The sequence below is a fragment of the Cynoglossus semilaevis genome, chromosome 10 (assembly GCF_000523025.1).
Source record: "Cynoglossus semilaevis isolate Cse_v1.0 chromosome 10, Cse_v1.0, whole genome shotgun sequence".
In the NCBI taxonomy this organism is placed as follows: Eukaryota; Metazoa; Chordata; class Actinopteri; order Pleuronectiformes; family Cynoglossidae; genus Cynoglossus; species Cynoglossus semilaevis.
The window spans coordinates 7,346,485-7,369,641 of NC_024316.1; the positions used below are offsets into that span (position 1 = coordinate 7,346,485).

Genomic DNA, 23,157 nt, shown 5'->3' on the forward strand with positions numbered 1-23,157 from the left:
CACAGTCCAGTTAAATTATACACAGACAGATTCTTAGTCTAATCCCAGCCTTTTTTGGCACAATGCATTAAAGAACAAAGTAACAACATTGTGATTTGGTTAAAGGAAAGAACAAGTTCTTTACATACACATCAGATCATGCAGCAGGCAGTACTTCTAAGTATGTGACAAAATATTAGTTAAATATTAGTTATATATTGTTATATGTTATATATTAAATTGTTTCTATAGGTTCTCACATACTGTATATTTTACATTTTGACTTTGGTGCTAATAATAAGTTACATTTGGAATATGTAAAATAATTCCTCCGTTTGGTAGTGACTGAGAAAATAAAATAGATTATCTCTGTTTACTCCAGGGCAACTACGATCTGAGCAGTGTTCCAGATGATGCTTTCATTAATACCTGTGGACGAAGCACACAGTTAATAACACATTAGCTTATCATAACAAAAAAAAACAAAACAAAAAAACACAAGTATAATAGATACCTGTAATAATTTGGTTTGAATGGTCCATTTTTATTGAGACCCATGTACTTGGCCTGTTCATCCGTCAGCTCCGTCAGGTGGGCATCAAAGTTGGGTAGGTGCAAACTGGCCACATATTCATCTGAAAGGAAGACGGAAGTCTGCACTTTTCATTTGTCCAAAAGTTACATTTTCTATATGAAAGTGGACTAAGTTCAAAATATGGATCTGGCCCACTTTTGCCTGCACTGTGACCATAGTGACCATAGAGTCAGGTCTTACCCATCTTCTTAGGCAGCAGATACACGTCCTGCTTGTATCGACCTTCTGGGGCATTAAATAACTCAATCAGAGCCAGAGCCTACAGATAACATGGCAGACGGAACAGACTTTATGGATCTGTGGGTGGTCAGTAAGCAACACCAGAGACAGACAGGAGGCAAAACTACTGACCTGAGTTGTTGCAGTGATGGACAACACAAAGGTAGGCACAGTGGAGCAGCTCAGATTTAACAGACGACCCTGAGAAAAAAACACACTCTATGGACTAAAGGTACCATTGACATTCAAGTGTCGAGAGCTGTGTCCTTGACTGATAAACGTTAGCTGAGGTAATAAACACTCAATTTCCCTCACTAGCATCATCACTTTCTGGTGGTTTTGGTACATCATTAAACTTCGATCTTTTCTGAGATTCCAATTGCATCCCTTGTCATTCAAAAAGTCAGAGAAATTAAAAATTCCCCTTGATTTTGTGTTGTGGTCATTTCAAAGCTGGACCAGTGGAGAACCACTGCTTTGGAAACACTACCTCTGCTAACAGGATGACTCTCTTTCCATCTGGCCAGATGATGTGGTCCACCTGAGAGCGGACCCTCTCCCAGGTCAGCTCAGGGCTGCGCAGACTCGCCTGCAGACACAAAGGACCATCAGTCCTACAATATTAATGTAACACAATGATGTTGATGCCACAGTCAACCCCAGAAGACAAAACTGCAGGCAAACACAGCTGATGACATTGTCAATGTCACCAGCTGTGGACGAAGTGGTGGTCCACTTCGTCCACAGCTGGTGACCTTTTTTTAACTGACACTGAGCTAAAATTCTGTGCCAACAACAAAACATTTCAAACTGTCCTTCAAAATATTCACAGATACACACATAACAATACACAAATACTCAGATATATTACCACGTCAATCTCAGTATTGGAGTGTCCCATGTTGCAAACAATGCAGCTGTTCTTCATTCGGTCGAGATGCTCTCTGGTGACAACGTTCTTGTTTCCTGTATTAAAACATTTAGCACACGTTAGAACTCGGCAGCACTCAGAGGCTCTGGAGACTTAGTTGTTCTGCATTGAATCGTCGTGACTATAGAAGCAGAAGTAATGGCTGCCACGGCACGGTGCAGAGTACCAGTGCACGTTATCACCACGTCCATCTGGCGGATGACCTCGCTCAGCTTCACCACTCTGAAACCATCCATGCTGTGGGGACACACATTAGTAAAAGGTCATCCCTTTGTTACAGCAGCAGATACAACACACAACAAACTGGCAGAATATAAAACAGTTGACTGAATAATGCTGGTGTTACCGAAGAACGTTAACAAAACAGTGGAATATCTCTGTGGTCATTCTCTACAGTGAGATGTTACCTGGATGTCCAGCTGCTTTAATTACTTGCTCTAATTAAATCATTTCAAAATTGGTTCATTTACTGTGTTTTATGAATAGAATTAAATGTGTGTGTAACTACATATGTATGTACTGTAAATAATTATAACTGACTTATACTATCTTATCGTAAATAAAAGACACTGGAAATGTTTTCCTTCTTCTTTTATAGTGAGGTCAATGTCTGGTTATATTAACCCACCAAGCCTGCAGGGCACAGATGGGGTCAATCTCAGTGATGCACACAATGGCTCCCAGGGCTTTGAGAGCCATGCAGCAGCCCTTTCCCACCTACAGAACATCCACGAGCAATAAATTAGCTGAAGACACAAAGTAGTCAATTCTGCTGCTGCTGCAGTAGCAGCACAATTCATTCATATCCCAAACATCTGAACATGTTTTATATGTAATATTTAATGGAATTCACCTCTCCATAACCACAGACGACAACTTGTTTGCCTCCAAACATTATGTCAGTCGTCCTCTTCAGCCTGGAAATTAAAGGCAAAAACAAACACCATGCAAAATAAAAAGTGACGCAGATCGAATTTCACGGTCCATTAACTCATCGACGGCATGAAGATGACATTCCATTTACACGAGCTAACTGAAAACATCCTCAATTCACGTGTTGAGCCTGCGGTTAACAAACATGTGGTCCACGGACAAGATGTAGAACGTAAGATGCCACCATTTGAGGGCCACAGTTTCACAGCATTTAACACTTTCATATTGTTACTTCATTATTTTAAACCTGTTTCGTATGGTGTCAAATTTTAAAAATGTTTAAAATGATTCATGTGACATATGAACCTCACCCATCCAGGATGGACTCCCTGCAGCAGTAGAGGTTGTCAAACTTCTGCTTGGTTACAGAGTCGTTGACGTTCATGGCAGGGACGCAGAGTTTTCCAGCCTTGGACAACTGGTACAACCTGAGAGGACACATGAGGAAACATCTTTACACACCACATGCTGTATGCACACACACTAACACACACACTGCCTGAGCAGTGATCCTGAGTAACCACCAGGTGTCTGGTTATAATTAATTCCACAGAGAGTTAAACACATACAGCTGTGATCTGGGCTCCAGTTCTGTCGTGTTTCTCCAACAGACTGTGACCTTTTCAGTCTATAGAGTCATGATGGTTATTAATACACATATGATTCATTCACCATTTCCTTTGATTTAGTCTGTAGTGGAAACAGTGTCTTCACTACAAACTGCTTACACCAGCATGTACTGGACCATGACACGAAACACAAACATAAGGAGACACTTCCAGCAATGGAACTCTGCAGTGTCATCAACAAATAAGGATGACGTAAAATGGCTTTAGTGGATAAAGATTGCGTAAAAGTGTAAACATTTTTCCCACAAAAAACATTTAACAGTTACTGAAATAAATACATTAAATTGCAATGACTAATTATTAATAATTTTAGTCTAAACAGTGACCCTCCAGTATATTTAAAATTTCAAATAAATAAAAAATACATATATCTATATTTCATACTCATTCATACACACTCATACATATATACTACGTATATTTCATACTCATTCATACACACTCTTTTTAATAATCTGACCTATGCACCCCAGTGACACTCTCCTCCACTATTCCCCTGATTTTCTTGAAGACGCTGGGATACTTCTTGTAGACCCAGTGGGTCAGGTCTCCTCCATCGTCCAGGACCTGCGGGAGACAAAAAAATATCCGTTAACAGCATAAGAAACAGGCTTTACAACACTATACTTGGTCTGGTACAGATGGAGGATGGAAGAGAGTAACAGAATGGAGATTCAGACTGGAGTATGCCAGTGTTGTCAGAGAGCTACCATGTTGGCCTGCCAGCCCTCAGTGTTGACACAACGATCGATGCACCACCAAAAGTCGTCCTCTGACTCACCCTTCCAGGCAAACACAGGGACTCCTGGAAAGGAGAAAACACACACACACACACAAATCAGGCACATCTGGCACAATGAAAATGTGCGCAAATCACCAGATGTTCTGACTCACGGTGTATTAAAGTACAGTGAAAAATGAAAGATAGATAGATAGATAGACAGGTAGATAGATAGATAAAACAAAATCATTGATGTAGTGTTGATGTTTCTATATGAAAGGGTTTTTAAAAGGTTCACTGGAGAAAGTAAACATTTAATAAATCATAAAAACCACACAATATAAGTCCTTGATTAGCAGCCTTTTAATATGGCCAATTTCTGTGAAGCTTCATTCGTTAATACATCTGTTCTGTAGACCTCATTTGGAATTGTATCCCAGTGCAGCCAAATTTCCCCTCAGATTGAGACAAATTAAACAAACTATGCATCTCTAGTTAGTGTCATGTCCACCGACCAATCGAGTTAAAGTTAAACATGATATTAATGCTGGTTGTTACCAGTTTCTGCAAGAGCAGCAGCCACTTCATTCTGAGTGGAGTAGATGTTACAGGCGGTCCAGCGACACTGAGCCCCCAGGGCCACCAGGGTTTCAATCAGGACCTAAAAAAAAAGAAGACGCAGAGAATAAAGTCACATGATCAGGCTCCAGTGATAAAAACAGGAGATGGAAATAAGAGAAGAAAATGAATTCGATGACTTACTGCTGTCTGAGCAGTGATGTGGGTACAGCCCACTATCTTTGCCCCAGCTAAAGGTTTCTCCCCCTGGGCTCTCTTCCTCAAAGAGATCAGGGCAGACATGTCTGAGAAGGAACAGATGTAAGCAGGAGGAAAAGGAAGTGAAAAGATCATGAAGGTCAGTGTTTGTTTTGGTAGGGACAGGAATGACAGGCCACTCTGGAAAATAATACAGGTTCCTTGTACAAGGCATTTGTGCAGTAAATGGTTGTGGAAACTCTAAGTGACTGAACAACGATGGTAGTAACAGCTGCTGTTTCAGGCCTGGACGTCACGCAACGGGCACTTTTCTCACTTGCCTGGGCAATGTAAACAGACAGGGGCAGAAATCAGGGAGAGGGGGCGCAAATAAAGCAAAGCATGTGAGAAAAATGAGGAGGCAATGAAACGGAGTCAATAATTTACTAGAGATGGATGTAGATGAAGTAAGAAATGTGTTCCTGTACCTAGTACTGTAGTGGACGTGTTATACTGTTGTGACTGTTTTACATACAGACAAGTAAAGGGCGTTGGTTACAACGGTATCAAAGTAGCAAAACAGATGCAAATCTGGGAACAAAGTCAGTACTGGCAGCACAAAGCTCACTCTTGTATCAATTGTTGCTGCAGTGTGTGCAAGTTGCATAGAAAAAAAGTGACTCTGGCTCCAGTGAAAAAACACGCAGTGATCAAAGTGACTGAATCATCAACCATTCCATTCCTCTTCTTTTTTCAACCATATCACAGACGCCCACACTGTGCCAGTGCAGTCGTACCTTGTTCTGCTATCTCTATTTCCCGACGGCCGAATTCTGCCTGTTTCACGTTCTTCACACAGAAGTCGCTGCTGCCGTGAGCGTTCACCTGGGTTTTGTCCCGGGGGGAGGTCTCATCGTCAGAGCTGTCAGTGTAGGAAGCAGCTGCGTAATGGACGACACAAAGGTCACAATGTGGATCAATTTGACTTTGATATATATATAATCTCATATACTGTGTGGAACACGTGGTATATCAAGTATGTGGTCCATACAGTATTTTTGTGGTAATTGCAAACTTTTTGAGTTGCATCACTGCGTCCTGTAGGGAGGTGGTGTGGCCTGAACAACAGTCTACAGTCTACTAGTTATAATCTGCTCCTATGTAATAAAACCATCTCAGTCTAAAGTAAAACTATTCTGAAGGCCACAGTACCTGAGCTGTAGCTGTCTGTGGAGGACTGCGAGATGGACCGAGACAGTGAGCGGCGGCCTGCCTTGGTGGGGTACTTGCTGAATTCCTGTTTGTCCTCTGTGTTTGCAAACTGGATCTAGAGGGGAGAAATGTATAATGAGACTTTATGTAAAGGCTAGCAAAGAAATAAATGAAATAAATGTCACACACAATAAATGTCAAAAGTCTGCTGCTGTAGTACATGGAAACAGTTCCTGGTCACACCAATACAATCTATAAAAAAAACAAGTCTGTTGCTGTAGTACATGGAAACAGTTCCTGGTATTCGTTTTTCAAAAGCTTTTGAAAAAGGCAAATTAGAAGTTCAGTTTTTATTATTTGCATATTTCCAAGATGGAGGCAAACTCAGTTCACACTTTTACACCCAGATATTTGAGTACTGGTTATAAAACTGTAAGCAGAGTTGTTTCATAATACCAGCCATGAACACTTGAAAAACCATTTACTGTAGCATTGCACAGCTGGTCATGAACCTGCTGACCCGGCTTGTTTTTTTATACTTTTATACTCAAAAGAGTTTTGTTGGGTTGGTGGTGGACAGTCTTTATTGGCAGCAGTGGATTACAGCATCAATACAACTCAATACAGCAGCAAAGAACAGAGTGTCAGCTGGTCACAGCTGATGCTCTGGACAAACTAAGACAAATCTTTATTAAACTACTGTCATTTATTTAGGTTAGCCTGTATGCTCATCTGTATGTGCACGGTCTGCATCAGCTACATCCTGTCTACCGTACAATGATGACACTGGTAATAGACCAAATGAAATTCTACAATCTTTATTTCCTACCATGGTTGCAATGATACCTCATGTACTGAGTGATCACAGCGAGGTGATGCCTGGTGGTGGTTTTAAACAATATGCCTCTGTAATGTTGCATTACTGCCCTCTTCTGGATCCCATGTCTATTTCGTCTCTTTGCATCCAACCCACTTTGACACTTTGTTTGTGTCTGAGCTCATTTTGATGTTTCTACAAAGGTACATGGCCTCAGACTGTTACAGTGTTTCACTGGTGAAAAAGGAAAAAAAAACAGTTCCTATTTTTAGCTCCTCCCCGTTGTTCTGTTCAACTACAGTACACAGGCTTCATCACATCAATGCAAGACTTCAAAGGGTTTAGGAATAAAGACAGGACAGAGTCGAGCTATTATGTGCACCACTTTGATGAAGAACAAAATAGAACACACATTAGAACAAGACACTTCTGTTTTCAACACATCCAACTTCATGAATTGTCAATGACTTCACTTTCTGCCTAACAACAAATGATATATTAATATTTTAATTTTTACATTTCAGTCATGATCTACCAACACTCCCTATCTAATTATTGTGCACCTAGATTTAGACAATGGTAACCTTTATTCATGTTATGAAAAAATATTTCAAGCTAACTAGTGTCAAACTTCTAGTGACCTTGAGTTTTTTATTCAAATATCTTTACACTGTTAGTGGCTACCCCTTTAGCTCCACTGTTATCTTGATTCATTTCAGCAAGTTTGGGGTTCCAGTAAATTTTCAAGAGAAGCCATGCACAGCTTGGATGTGTTTAACAGCAGTTTGTAGGGTCAAACACTGAAACATGTCATCACGACATCTCAGCCTCCTGTTAATGAAAGAATAATATTATAAACATAAACTCTTTGTCTTATTGAGCAAACCTCTATTATCACCAGCATGAAAACTCTAGGCTGGAACTGCCTCATAGAGTATACTGTATGACAGATGAAAGACTGATGTGATTTTTTTATTACTTTTTGTTTTCTTGGAGTTTTTTCTTTAACTGATCTACAAATTCTTTCACTGTGGATTTGTCTTCCCGCTCAAAAACTAATATCCTTTTCTGTCCTCTTTCATTATGACATTGCCAAGGGGATCCTTTTGTCTTATTTTACGTGTCCATATGATGTGTTTGAAGTAATAACTTGCATACAGGGCAGCAGAGTTGACACAACACACACAGGCCACAAATCCAGGAAACACAGGGATGCCAGACTAAATCAAAAGAATGAGTGGCTGTGATGTTAACTGCTGATATGTGAGTAAGTGACTGGAGTAGGTCATTATATAATTTTTAAGAGATGCAAAATTTCGGATTTTCTACGGACGGACATGTTATTGAAAGATCATGAACCTGGAACAAATAAAACGATCCTGACCATTTTTTTAAAATTTAAATTTAAATATAAGTCAAAGGCACTGCTGTGATTTTCAAAGATCTTCAGTAACATTAAGTGACATTCTTAAGCGTTTACATCACAAGCCTTTTTTCCTAAATTACAATGTTTATTTGAATCCCTCTCTACTGGCTTCGACACCTGGGCTCCAACAGTCTACTGTGTCAGTGAAAGGAAACTAAAGAAGCTTGAGAGACAGTGTGAATGGAGGAGATCTCTGCATGTGTCTGTTTTCACAATTTACAGCAATCTCCATCTCATTCACTTGCAAAATAGTACTTTTATGTTTACTTTGCATCAGTTCGGACGCTGCAGGATTCAGCAGAGTTGTGTGCAACCCTTTAAATGTCTGCACACTTCTGTGCGAAAACTAGAAAATACCTTTAAGGTAAGAAAACATTAGTCTGATTATTGAAGAATTTCTCAACATCATTTAAAATTACTTTTTTTTTTTGGTTTTGTAAATTAGATCATTCGACGTAAATAAATACTTTACATAGTAGCAGAAGAAACTCGTGGCTGTGTGTGGGATATGCAGTAGAATTCTTTGAAAAGTACTGAGCTGGATGAGTTCCTGGTGGAGCATTAGACAAGAGACGACTCACCCTTTCTCTCCCATGCCCATGTTTGTGTGCCATGGCTGCCTGGTCTCTTCAGTCTTTCCACCCTACTTCCCTGTACCCGTCCTCTCTGTGTGATGGTACTAGGTGTCCCTGATGCTATTATGCCAGAACACTCCCAGCCACAGCCAGGGGGAGGTTCCCACCTATGATCATGACTCCTAATGGCCAACCTGGAGAGAGAGATCCTCATTCACTCTCACTCACTCACTCGCTGTCCTTCTCCCACACTACCTCTCTCTCACTCTCTGATTCTGTTTTTTGACAAGTAACTGCTAAAGTACTGTGTATTTATTGGTACATTTATTTAAGTGCTTAGAAAGTAAATGTAGAAACAACTTCGCACCTAACTGTCAAATAAGATACCCAATACCAGAAATAGGTTCTGACAACCTACACACACAAACACACACATGCACACACATCAAAGAAAAGCACAAGTGTTGCAGCTCTGGATGCACCGGCTCAGCCTGGACTGTTAACAAAAACAAGAGTGACAGGTGGAATTAAACTCTGTTCCCATTAGCCTTCTGCTGCATCAATAAGCAGCCCATCCTGCTGCTAAAAATACCTCCTAGATAGCAGTCCAGGTCACTGAATTAGGCTGTGGTGTGTTGGTCAGCTGGCAGTGTAAAGAGCTCAACGTGGACCTGGCGACAGGACAGCACTAATTACTGAGTCAGACACAACAATTACCTCATTTCACCTTGTGTGTACTAATGACAGACAGCTGTGACAATAGACACGTCAATCGATGGCTTTTACTGTCATGTCTAGGTACAAATAAAGTGAAGTAACTACCAGTTTGTTAATAACCCATTTTGAAGAATCAAGATTTGTTATTTCACCTGAGTAATGTTTCAATATCAGTGCTGTATGTATAGTTTCCACCAAGTACGTAACACAGCGACAGCCCACCACTGCATCAGAGTCAGGCCAATGTATAATCATAGTCCACCTCTACCTCTAATCAATATTAAACTCTAGCCTGTTTAGCTGAACACAACCCTGGTATTCTCACAGATACTGAAAAAAGACACAAGATCTTCATCAACAGCCACAGCAGTTACTTGTCCTGCTCAGCACAGTAGCAGAGTGGCGCAGCGGAAGCGTGCTGGGCCCATAACCCAGAGGTCGATGGATCGAAACCATCCTCTGCTAATATTTCATCCTCCTCCTTGATTTTTTTTTCTTAATTTTATAAAGGGAACTCTTGAAGGGATTCATACTGCAAAGGTATTTCTGTCCATCTAACAAATTATTGTTAGATGCAGTAAATATATAATAGTTTTGAGACCAATTAGGTGACAATTTGCAAAGGTAGACACACTCTTACAAAGCTTGTGATTTAACCAATGCAGGTGTCCTCTGGTGCCAAACTGTTCCACCCTTCTTCCTGGTATTTTACTGGATTTTAAAATCTTGCTCAATGTCAATGTGTCACACAAGTTTAGCTGTAAGAACCTTTTTCACCCTCAGTTTGCAAAAGTCACCTTCTTAGATTACAATGTTGTGAAGGAAAACATACATGATGCTAATCAGGGATCTATCTTTTACTACTGTAGAAATAAGAAATTCTTCAAATGTCGGAGTTAGTGTTTGGTAAGAACTGGAGTAATGCAAAACTAATCCTAACACAGACAACATTTAGGTGTAAGACTGTGATATCTGCTGTATCAACAATACCAGTATTTTAAAGGTAAATGCTAACGAGGCTTAAATGTTGATAACAGACACTCAAGTTAAAACAGCCACAAGTGTTTTTGAATACCACAGGCATGACAGAAAACATGGGTAAAAATGATAAAACTAGTCTGTATGGGTGTGTTGTATTTCACAGTCTATAGTGAGTTCACCTCCATAGTTAATGTGGGTCACACCACACAGTACTTCAATTGTTTACAGCATATGGCAAACCTTCTAGTTTCATCAACATATTTAAGAACTGATGTTGTTTCTAAAGAAATGTTATATTTATACATAATGTACTTGTAGACCATAGTCAAATGTTTTTCTTATACAGTATTTTACACAGTACATGGTTCAGATATGTCCAAAATCTGTCCATCTTTGACTAATTGTCTTTTTCTGGGCAAATTTTCTCTAGTTATTTGTTATATTTTAGGTCTAAATCCTTTTCACATGAAAATGTGACACATTAAGCATACTCGTGACTGCCCCCTGGAGAAGGTGCACCATGTTAAAGAGACATCCAGGTTTATGACCAAAGGATGTTGAGGTGATGCTGTTATTAAGGTGCAACATGACCTTTAAACAAATGTGAACACAGTTTAGTCTCTCTGCGATCTGACTGAGGAACATAGGAGACGAGCATTGGGGTCAAATTATGAATTCTAAATTAAAATGTTTCTTGTACAAATATGTTCTTATATGTTCATAGGTCAAACTAATCCAGTATAAAACATTAGGTATAAAAGTGATCCCCCAGCTTCTAAAACAGGAAAATAAAAAGTGATGATGCATGAACGAATTCATGATGAGTGAGTCTCATTCCCAGGGGGGCGTATTGTGTAACTGCTGGATGGATTCAGAGGGAGAGGTGGTTTGAAGTTGTGTTCTTCAACTGAGCAGCCCACACACGCATTCAATATTTACTTTTCATTGTGCCATTGATTGCTGTAGCTCTCTACTGATTATGTGACACAAACATGCCTCTGAGACTGTGGCCGACAACCCTATTATTTTCATGTGGGATTATTTTAAAATCAGATTTCAAAATCACCTGCAGTATTTAGTTTAATTGATTTTTGTTACCAAATGCCAATCGGTGGCTTAGCTTGACCCCAGGTGCTCAGATTTATTCACAACATACAGCTTTGTTTTCATAACCACAGCTCACAGTCCTACCATTCAATCCCCTTTCAATCAGACCCCTGAGGCTGTGCAGTCCATGTAATATTGCTTTGGCAGACGGGGGGAAAGAGCTTATGTTCTCAGGACTGTGAGTCCTGCTGCTGGGAAAATAGTTGAACTTTTATAATCCTCTGCATTCTGTCTGGTTACAGTGGAGATAGTTTAGAGTTATTAAAAAACATCTTTTAAATTTGCCTCACTTAAATCACAATTTTAATGGATACATGTGTGATAAATCTCTGGAAATCAATACATTGGAAATGTGGTGTTAAAATTGACACAGTATACAACTATATGTAAAACTGTGACCACTAGTGTTCAACAAGGGTACTGAACACTAAAATAAAAAAAAATAAAAAAATAAGAAAATAATGACAGCTTTGTCCCCTCCGGTCCTTACAGTCCACTGCCAAGGCCTGGAGGATATTATGGAATCTATTTAGACAAATTAAGTGTTACATTTATTTACAAAAAACCCTGTTTGGTATCATTGTAATAATTAGCATATTAATTTTAACTTTTTTCAAATACACAGCACTGTATATTTACTTTTAATTCATCATCAAGCATTTGAAGAACTTGGCTTTATATAAATAAGTCTGAAAATAATGTAAGATCATTTATCATGTTATAGCTCAGTATGATTAGATTCAATACATATTAATGCAGCGAACCTCAACTAAACAAACATTAGACACTTCCTATAAACAAGCATGAACCTTTAATATAGTCAATAAAAAGTTTTCAAAATATCTCTTCTGGAACACTGACCTTTTTAAAGAACAGAATAGGCATTTCATTTCTGTGAGAATAACTGGCTGAATAACAGAATAACAGAAAGACTGGCTGTTCTATGTTTATCTCTCATCTCCAGCTGTTTCACAGTACCAGATTTGTAATAATCTGAGAATCCACCTCAAAAGGACTCTTTGAATGTTGCAAGAGTTCTTTGTTGTTGTGTAACCTCCAGGAAGTCTTTTCTCAAGTAGGTGCATCATATGTTGCCTGATTATAATTTTATTTATATGTTGTTCTAATTACTTATCATGATCAAGGGCACATAAATAAAACCTCAGGTTTGTTTGTTAGTGGACTATTTTAAATAGAATAATCTACTTCTCTACAGATATCTAAATACACAAGGTTAAAAACTCAACTCCATTGTCTGACCTGCTAACAGGATGTTGGTGTAAAGCAGGTTAGGAAATTAACATTTTTGTCAAGCACTTTTCTTGCAAAAGAGAAATGTGTGTATAAGGCATTCTTCGTCTTTCCAACAAAGAGAACATGAATAGTTTCCATGTACTGATATAATTCTACGTCATGCAGAGTCGCAGGGCTAAATTTAGTGGGAAGCAGAAGTCAAGAATGCTGACAGAAACAGTTATGTTCAAGTCTGCAGTGAGACACGCATACATAACAAAAGGCAAAAGAGTTCTGCATGCTTAAAACTAGCTCGGCCTTGTTTAAAATATATTTCACAAGCACACTCACAGCATATCACTCTGAAGGGCAATTTGAACTCATCTGTGGTTGTTTGACCCAAAGCCCTCATATATTTCAGACTGCCCTCAAAGTGAATGTAGTATAATTCTAATCCACAAAATGGACCAGGGATTAGGATCAAGTAGATTTAAACAATTGACTGGTTTTGATGGAGTACCTGAAAAAGTACATGGTGTAAAAAGAGTAGTACAAGCTATGATTAGACAAATACCAAAGTGGCAGAGACAACGGATGAAAGCTTATTTGAAATCCAACTCTGCAGATTATTTTTCAAAAACTGCACAGACTCCTGGTCACAGCACAGCCCACATGGAGATTAAAGTGAAACCACTGCGGCATCACATCGCACAACAATGTGCCAAAGCTCCCCTTCTACCCTCGCCCCTCCGCCTGCCGTGACACATTAATTCATGCTTAGTTATGAATATGTGACAGTGACAGTAGTGCTCCACTGCAGTACACTGCGTACCAACCTGGATTTATCTTCATCACATGTAACTGCTCAGAGTGAACAATCACTTTCTGGCACACACGCAAACTTGACTACTCTCTAAATTCTTCTTCTAGGGATTCGTTGCCCACTTTAATTTGTAAAACCTAACTAGACTTCAATATCCCTCATCTTTAGCCTGTCTCTAGCATGATTTTGTACACCTAAATGTGATTATAATTTACCAAACCGTATTCATGTTTTGTTGGAGACGACCTGACCTGATCTCTTGATAATAATAAATGACTAAATTAAAAAATAAATTGTATATAAATTAAATATACAAAATAGAACATATATTACAGTGACAATCACTTTGAATGGCAAGGTGATTCGTCATGTCTTTGAGCAAATGTTGCTCTGTACAATCTACAAGATCACCTTTTCAGCCCACTTTTAACCAGAGCCTCATTAAATAATTGATTAAAAAGTCGACTATGGGTTTTATCAAGAAAACAAAGATAAAATTATGGTATTTTCAAGCTGTGTCCCTGACACCTAAAAAAATGTAAAAAAAGACTTTATTGATGTCCAGAGGTAAATTCTTTAAATATGCACTTAACAAATTTGCCTTTCTAAATAAAGTGGAACACTACACTAGGGCCTCCAAAAGTTTTTGAATTGGCTGTTGTATTTTGTAAAGAAAATACACTATAAACTGTATGTTAATATAAAATAATTGCAGTAGATTGTAGATGTATATCTAAAAGTGAAAATTAAGAAAGGGGCAAGTGTACAGGATGTCCAATGAGGTGGCCAGCAATTTTCTAAGTATGCCCGCGACCACCTCTGGCCCTCCATTGTAGACGCCACCATTATAAATCACATGTTACGCTGGTCCATAACCAGGAGCTCAGAAATGAGTTTGCCCCAACATTTAAGTCTTCTATGAGAACTCCAAGTCCTGACAAGGTCAGAGTTTCTGCTGGTAAAGGCTCCCAAAAAGCAGGACGTATACATAGTCGCTTACGCGCGCTCTCTCGCACACATACGCGCGCACACACACACTGAGTGTCAGAGTGATGGCGAGCATCACTGTTCTTTACCTTCTTAACGGATTTGAGAGTGGGGACTGCGGTGAACGCTGCGGAGGGCATTTCCCCGACGTTCATGTTCACGTCGCTGCTGTTCTTGCTCACAGTCAACACCGAATATTTTTCCGCCACGTTTTCGGTTTCTTTGACATATTTTGTGGCCTGTTTAACCTCCGCCTTGCTGTCCACAACCGAATCGGTCATTGCACCAGTTTGTGGTGTCGATGCAGTTGAAGGACCCGGGAGTTCGGTTGAGCTCGTTCCGTCACCTTCGGGACTTAGATTCCGCAGTTCCGCTCAATCTTACCGTTTAAAGGAGAAAATTAAGAAGGTCGTGCACGAAGAGAGACAGGACGGCGGAGTATCCTCACTACTAAGTGAAACAGCCGGTGCTGTGCTTGTGCTGTCATCCACAGGCACTAACATCTCCGGGGGAGGAGGGGCGTTCGGCCAACGCTGTCACCTGAACAAGTGGGCAGGATGTGGGCGGTGACAAACATCACAGCCGGGGAAAGGGGAAAAAAAGACCGAGCTCTATATATACATTAAAACACATTTTCGAGTTATTTTATATTTTCTGATAATTTTATGTTGCACTATACGACCCTGACACTCGTGTTCATCCTCTTACATTGGTTCGTTTATATTAGCAGTTACTATTTGAGGGGGAGGACGAAAATACCGCCTCTCTTGCTCTGATTGGCTAATCATTGCACCAGCAGAAGAATTCACAGCGTCTGATTGGCAGTGCGAGCCTGGGACAGCGCTTAGCTTAGAGGGAGGGGGGTAAAGTTGTTGTTGTAATCTTTTCCACTACGCCGAGGCTTTATACAGTATATTTCTTTAACAATGCGAGTGTACCTGTAAATAGTTTTAGGGTATTTTGTATAAATTGCAAAGTCATTTTGTTCAGTTTTGTTCTGAAGCCATCTATTGGCTACCCTTTGAGTTCTGTATTTCTTAATCCAAAAATATTAACGTCAAGGGCAACTGGATGAAGTATGTTTTTTGAAGACCTTTCACCTCTCACCCAAGAGGCTTCTTCAGTTCTGATTGACTACTGGGAAATTCTGGTATTTAACCTCAAAGGGGCTGCATACCCGTAATGAGGGTCGTTGTAAAAAGGGGGGCTGCAGGTGTGGTGAAACACCCTATTCTAAGGAGGGCGGAATGTAAAGTCACAAGATTATAGGTGTGAATGGGGAGTGATACCAAAGCTATGGACTAATAGTTTTACCTGAGCGACACGTTTGGCTGGGTGTCCTTTGAAATGAAACTGTGGTCTTGTTTTAAGGGAGGGCGTTGAATTTTTTGGGGAGAGAACTATTTTGTTAAATGATTAAATATTTGAGTTCAAAATAACAGGCTTTTTTTAACCTTTAAGACTTTATGGAAAAGAAATATTTTTCAAAAAGAAACAAAAATGAAATATTGTAGTCATTCCATTTTGTTAGTTATTTCTACATATTTCAACTAATTTTAAACAACAGTGGGTAACTGAATAACAACACTAAAATATGTCAGCAGGTAATTAATATTACTTAAACTTTGGACAAAAATAAGTTGTGGACCTGAAAAAAAGAAATCACCACAAATGACTTTACAAGTTACATGATAAAATTTAATGGACATGTTTTATGAACTCAATGTCCTACCCTTTTCTCTTAAAAAAAGGATCTTGCAGTATTATGTTCGGGGTAAAAAAAAGTATCTACAATGACAACAACATCTACATGGACTTAAAATTGAAACTATTACTACTGTATGTTAAGTAATGTGAGGCAAAACAGAGGCATTCCCCTACAAACACAAGGTCCTACTGCAAATTGTATAAAATACATACAAACAGCTGGGCAAGCAATTAAGTACATCCATAAAATGGGAAAGAAATGAATGTATGTACAACAATTTCACAAATGCTCAGCAGATGCTCTTAAGGTGCTGAGTTGTTCCCCACAAAACATACTGTACGCTGGATATGTCAAAGATAAAGGGTATGAAATAAAACGAAAGGATACCAGACTAGCATGAAGGGTGAACAAATGTCCGTGAAGAAAAACCTGTACCATTTACAAAAATATTTAAAGCAACAACAAGAAAACAAACTAAATACATATTTCCATATTTTAACAAACCAATGCACGACAGAGTATGGCTTCACAGCTTTCTTTTCCATTTCCAGGAGGACTCCCACTGATTTTGCCATATCTCAATTTTTGTATTGTCCAAAAACAAATCCTTATAAAAAAAAATAAAAAAAGCTGGTTCTAAATGCCTGACCAGTAAAGCTGAGCATGGAAGCATCCTCCAATTCTCCATAAAGGATCAGTTCAGGGGCAGAGCAACCACATGGTCACCTCCCTGGAAGACCAGTGAAGAGGTGCAGAAATGGGAAAAGAAAAAAGCCATTGAGGGAACGTGTGGGTCGTGAACGAGTGGCCGGGTTGGTGGGATGGAGTAGGGTTGAGGAAAGATGGAGCAAGGGACAGTTTGACTGGGATGAAGTTTCATCTGGAGGGAGGGACGCAGGCAGGCCATGACTGTGCTACGAAACTCGGATCATCTGAGCCACAGTCTCATCTGCCTGAGATGCTTCCTGCTGTTGCTGCCAAAGCAGAGAAGCAGAATGGATTTGTCAGAAAAAGACAACATTCAAACGACCCAACTGTTGTCAAAGGCCTTAAGAAAACAAAAAAAAGGTTTTTAATGTTAAATAATAACATATAGTCAGTATAAAATTTCTATTTAATGTTGAGCCTCACCTGTGCCAAGGCCAATGCCATTTCCTCCTTCTCTTTGGGAGAGAAGAAACGTCCTCCATCTCCTCGCTTACGCTGCATAGCATGACGGTGGCGAGACTCATGCAGATATTTCTGGAATGCAGTCAGTCAAATCAGTAGAATTTTGTTAATATTAATCTTAAAATGAGCTATGCAGATGTTTCATTTAACCCAATAACCATGTCTCTTCCTCTCTTTGTTTTGCAGGAATATGGACTTTAAGGATCAAATTGGTTACTGGTGGTTAATAGATCCAGTTGGTAACAATAAGGTTCCATGTTTTCTTACCCTTCTCTCTTTGGGGATCTTGCCTTCAGCCTCCAGTTTGGCCCGCGCCTGTCGTCGCTTTAGGATCCGATGGTACTGTTTGGCGTTGACATACAGGGGCTCCTCCTCAAGCATCTCTGCTCCTGGCAGGGGAATACGTTGCATAGTGGGAACTCCACCCCCACCAGGGACCATCTTCAAAAGTAGGAATAAAAAAACAGATTGATGAAAAAATACTAACGATGAAGCTGGACACACAAACAGGTCCTATGGTGACGTAATGATGTAATTATGAGGTTTTCTTTTTAAATAATTTGACAAAAATTCTCATTTTCTCACAGTTTTATATAATGTGAAAAGGTAAGCTATATTTAAATAGAAAAATGAAGTTAAAAAGTTGTCACATCTTTTATCTGATCAAAACGTTCTGTGACCTTCACCATAAGGCACACCCTTTTGTGAACGTTAGAAAAGGGTAAAAAGATGCCGGGTACCTCTGAATAAGGTCTTACCATGACCATTCCACCTGCATTGACCATGTTGCCAGAGACGGGCAGGGTGACGGTCACAGTGCCTTGGCCGCTGTTGGTAGTGTTGGTGTTGGCACCACCTGCCTGAACAATCTGGGCACCGGCCAAACTGGCAGCTGGGATAGTGATCATGCCTGGAAAAAAGATTGAAATCCCAGTTTGTCATCTACAAAAACAAGTTAGCAGATCACCTGTTTGTAGGGTTGGAGTTAGTCTGAAAAAAACCTCTAACACAAACAGGGGGCTTTAAGGGAAAAACCATTTACCCTGCTGGAGGACAGCACCCTCTGCATTGACCGGCTGGTAGACGATGGTCTGCCCGTCAGCTGTCTGTGCCACCTGCTGCCCCTGCACACTGATCTGCTGCCCCTGTGGAACCACAAACAGGACTTAGTCAGGACTAAGTTTAACAGACCTTCAAATATATTTAGAGATAGAGTACCTTATGTATATATTTGCCAAAACACACACACACAAACATGCACACATACATACACAGAGTACAACAACCAGTGACCAGCCACACACTGGGAACAGACAAGGAAGTACTAGCAATAAACAAGAAATATTATGAAGGAAAAGCAGCAGTTTTCCCATCTTGTAAAATTCCAGTTGGTTTCCAACAGCTAAATGTTGCATTTGTCTGCCCAGGAACCCCTCATTATTGGTACTGCTATATTCATGGAGAAACTACACCTTCTGTGTGGTTCTTCAACATGTGAGAATAGTATACCTGGTTCTGTCCAGCAGTGATAGCTGTCTGGGGCTGCTGAATAATGATCTGCTGTGGCTGACCCTGCTGGCCCTGCAGCTGCAGCGTCTGGCCGCCCTGCAACTGGATCTGACCGGGCTGTACCAGCTGAATCTGCACAAATACAAACACCACAGTTGGCATTATTTTACAAAGAAACTGGACACAAAGTGATGAACTTTGGATGTAACATCTTGTTATTGTACCTGTTGTAGGCCCTGAGCTCCAGAAACTGGGACCTGCATAATAGTTTGCCCCTGTCCCCCAGACATGGCCTGCACCATAATCGGTTGCCCTGATGATGTGATGAGCTGCCCACCACTCACTTGGACCATCAGAGGTTGTCCCTGGACCTAAGAAATGATGAGAAGTGTTATACAGCAATATTGACTGTGTTTAAGCCTAAATGTATGTTGTAGAAATAAGAGCAAACAAGCGTTGCCAGGCCAGGATGAGCCAGTAAATAACTGTTGATCAAATGTCATTGTCTTATTTTAGGACAGATTTAAACAGTCCCACCTTCAGAACGCAAAATACAATTATAATTACAGCTGCTAGGAGATTGCTGCTGTGAATGTTCATATAATATTACTTTTCAGCCCAAATGCACACAATGAAATGGAATGTTGACATACTGTAGTAAGAGCAATATACAGTTGAATGGCAGCAAACATGCCATAAGATGTTAACTGGATAAATGGCACTGTAAAACATGAGGAAAAAAACAGCTACATGATGAACAGTGACCTGTTCTGCTCAGATGAAACAACTCAGATGTTCTTAAAACCCTTTCAGAATAAGAGTACTCTAGTAAGGCTGAATGTCATCCAATATTTTTTATAAGCGGTTGACAAACCCAATAGAACCCAAACAAAAACTGCTTTAGCCTCAGGTATTTGAGCTAAAACTGGATACTACAAATTAGTAATGACACTAAAACAGAACAACAGAACACAACTTCGCAATTTATTTCAGAATTTTGGAACAACTTTTCTTCATACCTGAAGTGTGAAGAGAAATAATTTCTGTTAGTAAAACAGATTACAGAAATACTGTCTATGCCATTTACAAACGCAAAAGAAATTTTGAAAAATCTTTGTCTGGAAAAAAAACTGTAACATCAGTTGGGGAAAGTCTGCTCTTACATGAAAACTGCATTTATGTAACAAAGTGAGAGTAACTAAATGCATTCAGTGTGCAAAAGCCTGGATAAACAACACACTATGCTGAGTTACATGCAGTTCAGGCAGCTGTAGTTCATGCTGGAGCTTGATGGGAAGATAATCCAAGCAAAACAAAGATGGCTCATAAAAAGCAGCCCTGGCTGTAGCATGCAAACAGGTGGGCTGCATCACGTCACAGCACTGACACAGGGCGGCGGTGACACCACTACCTGGAGTGTATGCACCTGCTGGCCTGAGGCCGTCACCACTGGCGCCTCTGTTTGCAGCTGCACAGCTGTCACTGTGCCCTGTGTCTGAAGACAAGGCAGGACATTATATTGTCAGGAAATCTAGACAGACACGGAACTCCTGCCAAGGAATAAGCACTCATAATAAACTGGTTGAAAAAAAAAAAGATAAACTCCAGATTTCTTTCTGTAATATTTACAGAAATCCACAAGAGTCAGAACCAAACTAAATAGAGATGAGTTCTGCCTTTTGCTGTAATTGGTATTTTAAACTTCAACTACAACTTTTGAACCTTCCTCTGTCATTACACCTGATAACTCTACAATGATGTGGCTGAAGTCAGATGACTTCCTGTGTGCTCCATACACACTGTTTTTTTGTACCATTTGGTTCCCATTTTAGGTCATCATGCACAGACTTAAACATTTATGATAGAAGAACTGTTTGAACATCGCTCAAGTTTTTAGGAAATAATGATTTTATCTTATGTTGGTCTTTATTTCTCAGCTCTAATTTAAAGACAGTGCCTATTAATAGGCAATCCTCTTTTAGCTTCACAAATGTGATGTGCAAATCAGATAAACTATGATTTCAAATGTTTGACCTATAATGAACTTCCAAACAGCCTTTGGTAATATTTCCAGTAGTGTATCTGAATACAGCAAAAACCTTTCACTCAAATGGGCAACTGGACTGCCTTTGGTTTGAAGATGTCTCTCCTCTTGAATGCCATCTACTCTAACTGCTTTGTGGCTCTTACTCTGTTTTTTCCATTTTATTTTTTCTACAACCATATACAACGCCAAAGGTTGACCAGTATTAAGTTACTTCAAGTCAACTCTGTTCAGCTTACCTGCTGCTGGATCTGTCCATTGGTGGTCTGTACAACAATCTGCTCTCCAGTGGTAGTGGTGGCAGTAGTGTACTGCTCCATAGCTTCTTAATGTCACAATCCTCTTCCCTGGGGACAAAAGGAAAACACATACAAAATTAGAGAATGTAATTGTTCTGTGATCAGTGAATGTTGAATTGTTGTCTATTGAAAGTACAGAATGTCAGTGCTGTACATCTGTACAAAAAAAATCATGGCAGAACAAAGCAAAGAAGGAAATACATGGTATTTGAAATATTTAACAAAAGTCATAAAGGGACAGAATATTTGGATTTCTTTTTTTAATTTTTCTTGAATGGGTGAGGTTTGCAAAATGTTGCCAAATTGTATGAATGCCCTCTCCAGATCTGATTTCAGGTTGGTATCAGGGAATGAGCAGACCTGTAACTTTAGAACGTAGGACTTGTGAAGGAGTGGAAGGGTTAGTGGAGGTCAGATACAGTAGTACAGCTGGGCCATGGCGTGAAGGAATTTGTTAATAACAAGTGCCAAAAATACCAGTAGTTTCTAGTCATAGCTGTCTTAGCTCCATCAACACCATTTTTAAATATATTGTTGACTTGTTAGATCTGGAATTGAGATCAATTCTCATCTGTCCATTCTCTTTCTCAGCTGCTTTTCAGCTGTATTCAGTTATTAAAACTGTACGGTATGCTCAATTTGGAGACTTTTACTAATTTTATATGCCCACAATAGATTAACTGAATCCTAATTGTAATAAACAGTCAATTATCATAAGGTGTCGATAGAGCAAATCATACGTCCAGATACAATTAATTAATTGACGCAGTCCTAATCTACCTATCAGTACAAATATTATTAATACGGATTCAAAATAGGAGAAATTATTTCTTTTGTCTACCTAGGTTCTGCAATGATTTATGTAGCGTTGAGTGCTCCTGTCTGTACAGGACAATGGGATTAAAACGAAAAACAATAACACAATAATGCCACGGTGGAGTAAACACAATGCAAAATGCCGTAGGATTTTGAAAGTGAACAATTAACCCACGATTACATGAGGGTTTTTTTACCAGGACATATTATTGCGCGCTAACAGGGCTAGCATGTTAGCACATTAAAAGCGTGGTATACAGACAAACGAAATTAGAAACGGCTTCAAACGGACAAATGAAAAGACGCAACGCCCTTTTAATTTTGCCTTTTATGTGTGTGCTTAAATCGTTATGTATTTTCCACATTTAATAATAAGGGACCCACAACCGAATCAACCGTCCCTTTGTTTCACGTATAACCACTCGCTATTCAAGCTAACTGGCTAGGGTTAGCAACACGCATCATGTTTCAGCATAGTAGCAGACACCGAGAGACAAACGAATGTTTTACAGCCGGAGAAACAGCATTCGGGAATCAACTGCCATTACACACACTTCTGCTCTTTTTTGCATTATGCAGGGTTAGTCATTTGGTTGGTCCATGACAAACCAATCCGTGCTGACAACTACCAATGCCTTCAATCGGGTTTCCCTTACCGTATCTCTGCTGTCCGGTTTCCCTCTGATTGGCTCCAGTACAGCTCGCCAAAGCCCAATCAACAAAGTGAGCGGACAAAATGGCGCAAATGAAACAACGGCGCCGAGGGAGGAGGTGCGCAGCTGCGTGACATGATCACTGGGTCAGACTGCAAAAGTATGTACTGACCACCAGATGTCACTGTTTAGATTGGTTGTTTTTGTTGTTGTTGTGTCAAACCATACATGTCGATATTACATAATTAAAGTTTAATTATTTGTATTTTAATTGTTATTTTCACAGAAGGTAATTACATGTTAGGGATATATATTTA

The 23,157-nt window shown here is 39.7% G+C and overlaps 2 protein-coding genes and 1 non-coding gene across 12 annotated transcripts; 1 reads left to right on the forward strand and 2 right to left on the reverse strand.

Moving 5' to 3' along the window:
- Positions 1 to 62: 62 nt before the first annotated feature.
- ahcyl1 (adenosylhomocysteinase-like 1) lies at positions 63 to 15,341 on the reverse strand. 2 transcript variants are annotated; one of them, XM_008318466.3, is made up of 17 exons: positions 14,731 to 15,341; positions 5,976 to 6,090; positions 5,561 to 5,704; positions 4,770 to 4,870; positions 4,566 to 4,668; positions 3,997 to 4,091; positions 3,747 to 3,853; positions 2,969 to 3,085; positions 2,578 to 2,641; positions 2,353 to 2,441; positions 1,891 to 1,961; positions 1,665 to 1,759; positions 1,284 to 1,382; positions 926 to 994; positions 755 to 833; positions 494 to 614; positions 63 to 408 (listed from the first exon to the last, which is right to left on the reverse strand). In XM_008318466.3, the coding sequence occupies exons 1-17, from the start codon at positions 14,920 to 14,922 to the stop codon at positions 402 to 404; spliced, it is 1,668 nt and encodes a 555-aa protein (XP_008316688.1). In that variant the 5' UTR covers positions 14,923 to 15,341; the 3' UTR covers positions 63 to 401. The 2 variants fall into 2 exon arrangements, with proteins under 2 accessions (XP_008316688.1, XP_008316689.1); XM_008318467.3 differs by lacking the exon at positions 14,731 to 15,341 and adding an exon at positions 6,805 to 7,097.
- trnam-cau (transfer RNA methionine (anticodon CAU)) lies at positions 9,904 to 9,975 on the forward strand. The gene has a single exon. It is a non-coding gene; the product is annotated as a tRNA-Met (tRNA).
- Positions 15,342 to 16,317: 976 nt separating the features above from the next.
- nfyal (nuclear transcription factor Y, alpha, like) lies at positions 16,318 to 23,001 on the reverse strand. 9 transcript variants are annotated; one of them, XM_017036046.2, is made up of 10 exons: positions 22,844 to 22,995; positions 21,312 to 21,419; positions 20,440 to 20,523; positions 19,253 to 19,399; positions 19,029 to 19,160; positions 18,562 to 18,664; positions 18,260 to 18,429; positions 17,787 to 17,960; positions 17,481 to 17,591; positions 16,318 to 17,323 (listed from the first exon to the last, which is right to left on the reverse strand). In XM_017036046.2, the coding sequence occupies exons 2-10, from the start codon at positions 21,390 to 21,392 to the stop codon at positions 17,264 to 17,266; spliced, it is 1,062 nt and encodes a 353-aa protein (XP_016891535.1). In that variant the 5' UTR covers positions 21,393 to 21,419; positions 22,844 to 22,995; the 3' UTR covers positions 16,318 to 17,263. The 9 variants fall into 9 exon arrangements, with proteins under 9 accessions (XP_016891535.1, XP_008316695.1, XP_008316693.1 ...); XM_008318468.3 differs by having other exon boundaries at positions 17,264 to 17,323; positions 20,437 to 20,523; positions 22,844 to 23,001; XM_017036043.2 differs by having other exon boundaries at positions 17,264 to 17,323; positions 20,437 to 20,523; positions 22,742 to 22,851.
- Positions 23,002 to 23,157: the final 156 nt, after the last annotated feature.

Excerpts from the sequence above, each read along its gene's own strand:
- ahcyl1 (XM_008318466.3), bottom strand. The coding sequence starts at position 14,922 with ATGACCGATTCGGTTGTGGACAGCAAGGCGGAGGTTAAACAGGCCACA. Across the intron at positions 2,442-2,577 it reads TCGTCTGTGGTTATGGAGAG|GTGGGAAAGGGCTGCTGCAT; the intron begins GTGAATTCCATT and ends GATGTTCTGTAG. Across the intron at positions 615-754 it reads TCTGCTGCCTAAGAAGATGG|ATGAATATGTGGCCAGTTTG; the intron begins GTAAGACCTGAC and ends TCTTCCTTTCAG.
- nfyal (XM_025059060.1), bottom strand. The coding sequence starts at position 21,392 with ATGGAGCAGTACACTACTGCCACCACTACCACTGGAGAGCAGATTGTT. Across the intron at positions 19,161-19,252 it reads GAGCTCAGGGCCTACAACAG|ATTCAGCTGGTACAGCCCGG; the intron begins GTACAATAACAA and ends GTATTTGTGCAG. Across the intron at positions 17,324-17,480 it reads TGGCATTGGCCTTGGCACAG|CAACAGCAGGAAGCATCTCA; the intron begins GTGAGGCTCAAC and ends CTGCTTTGGCAG.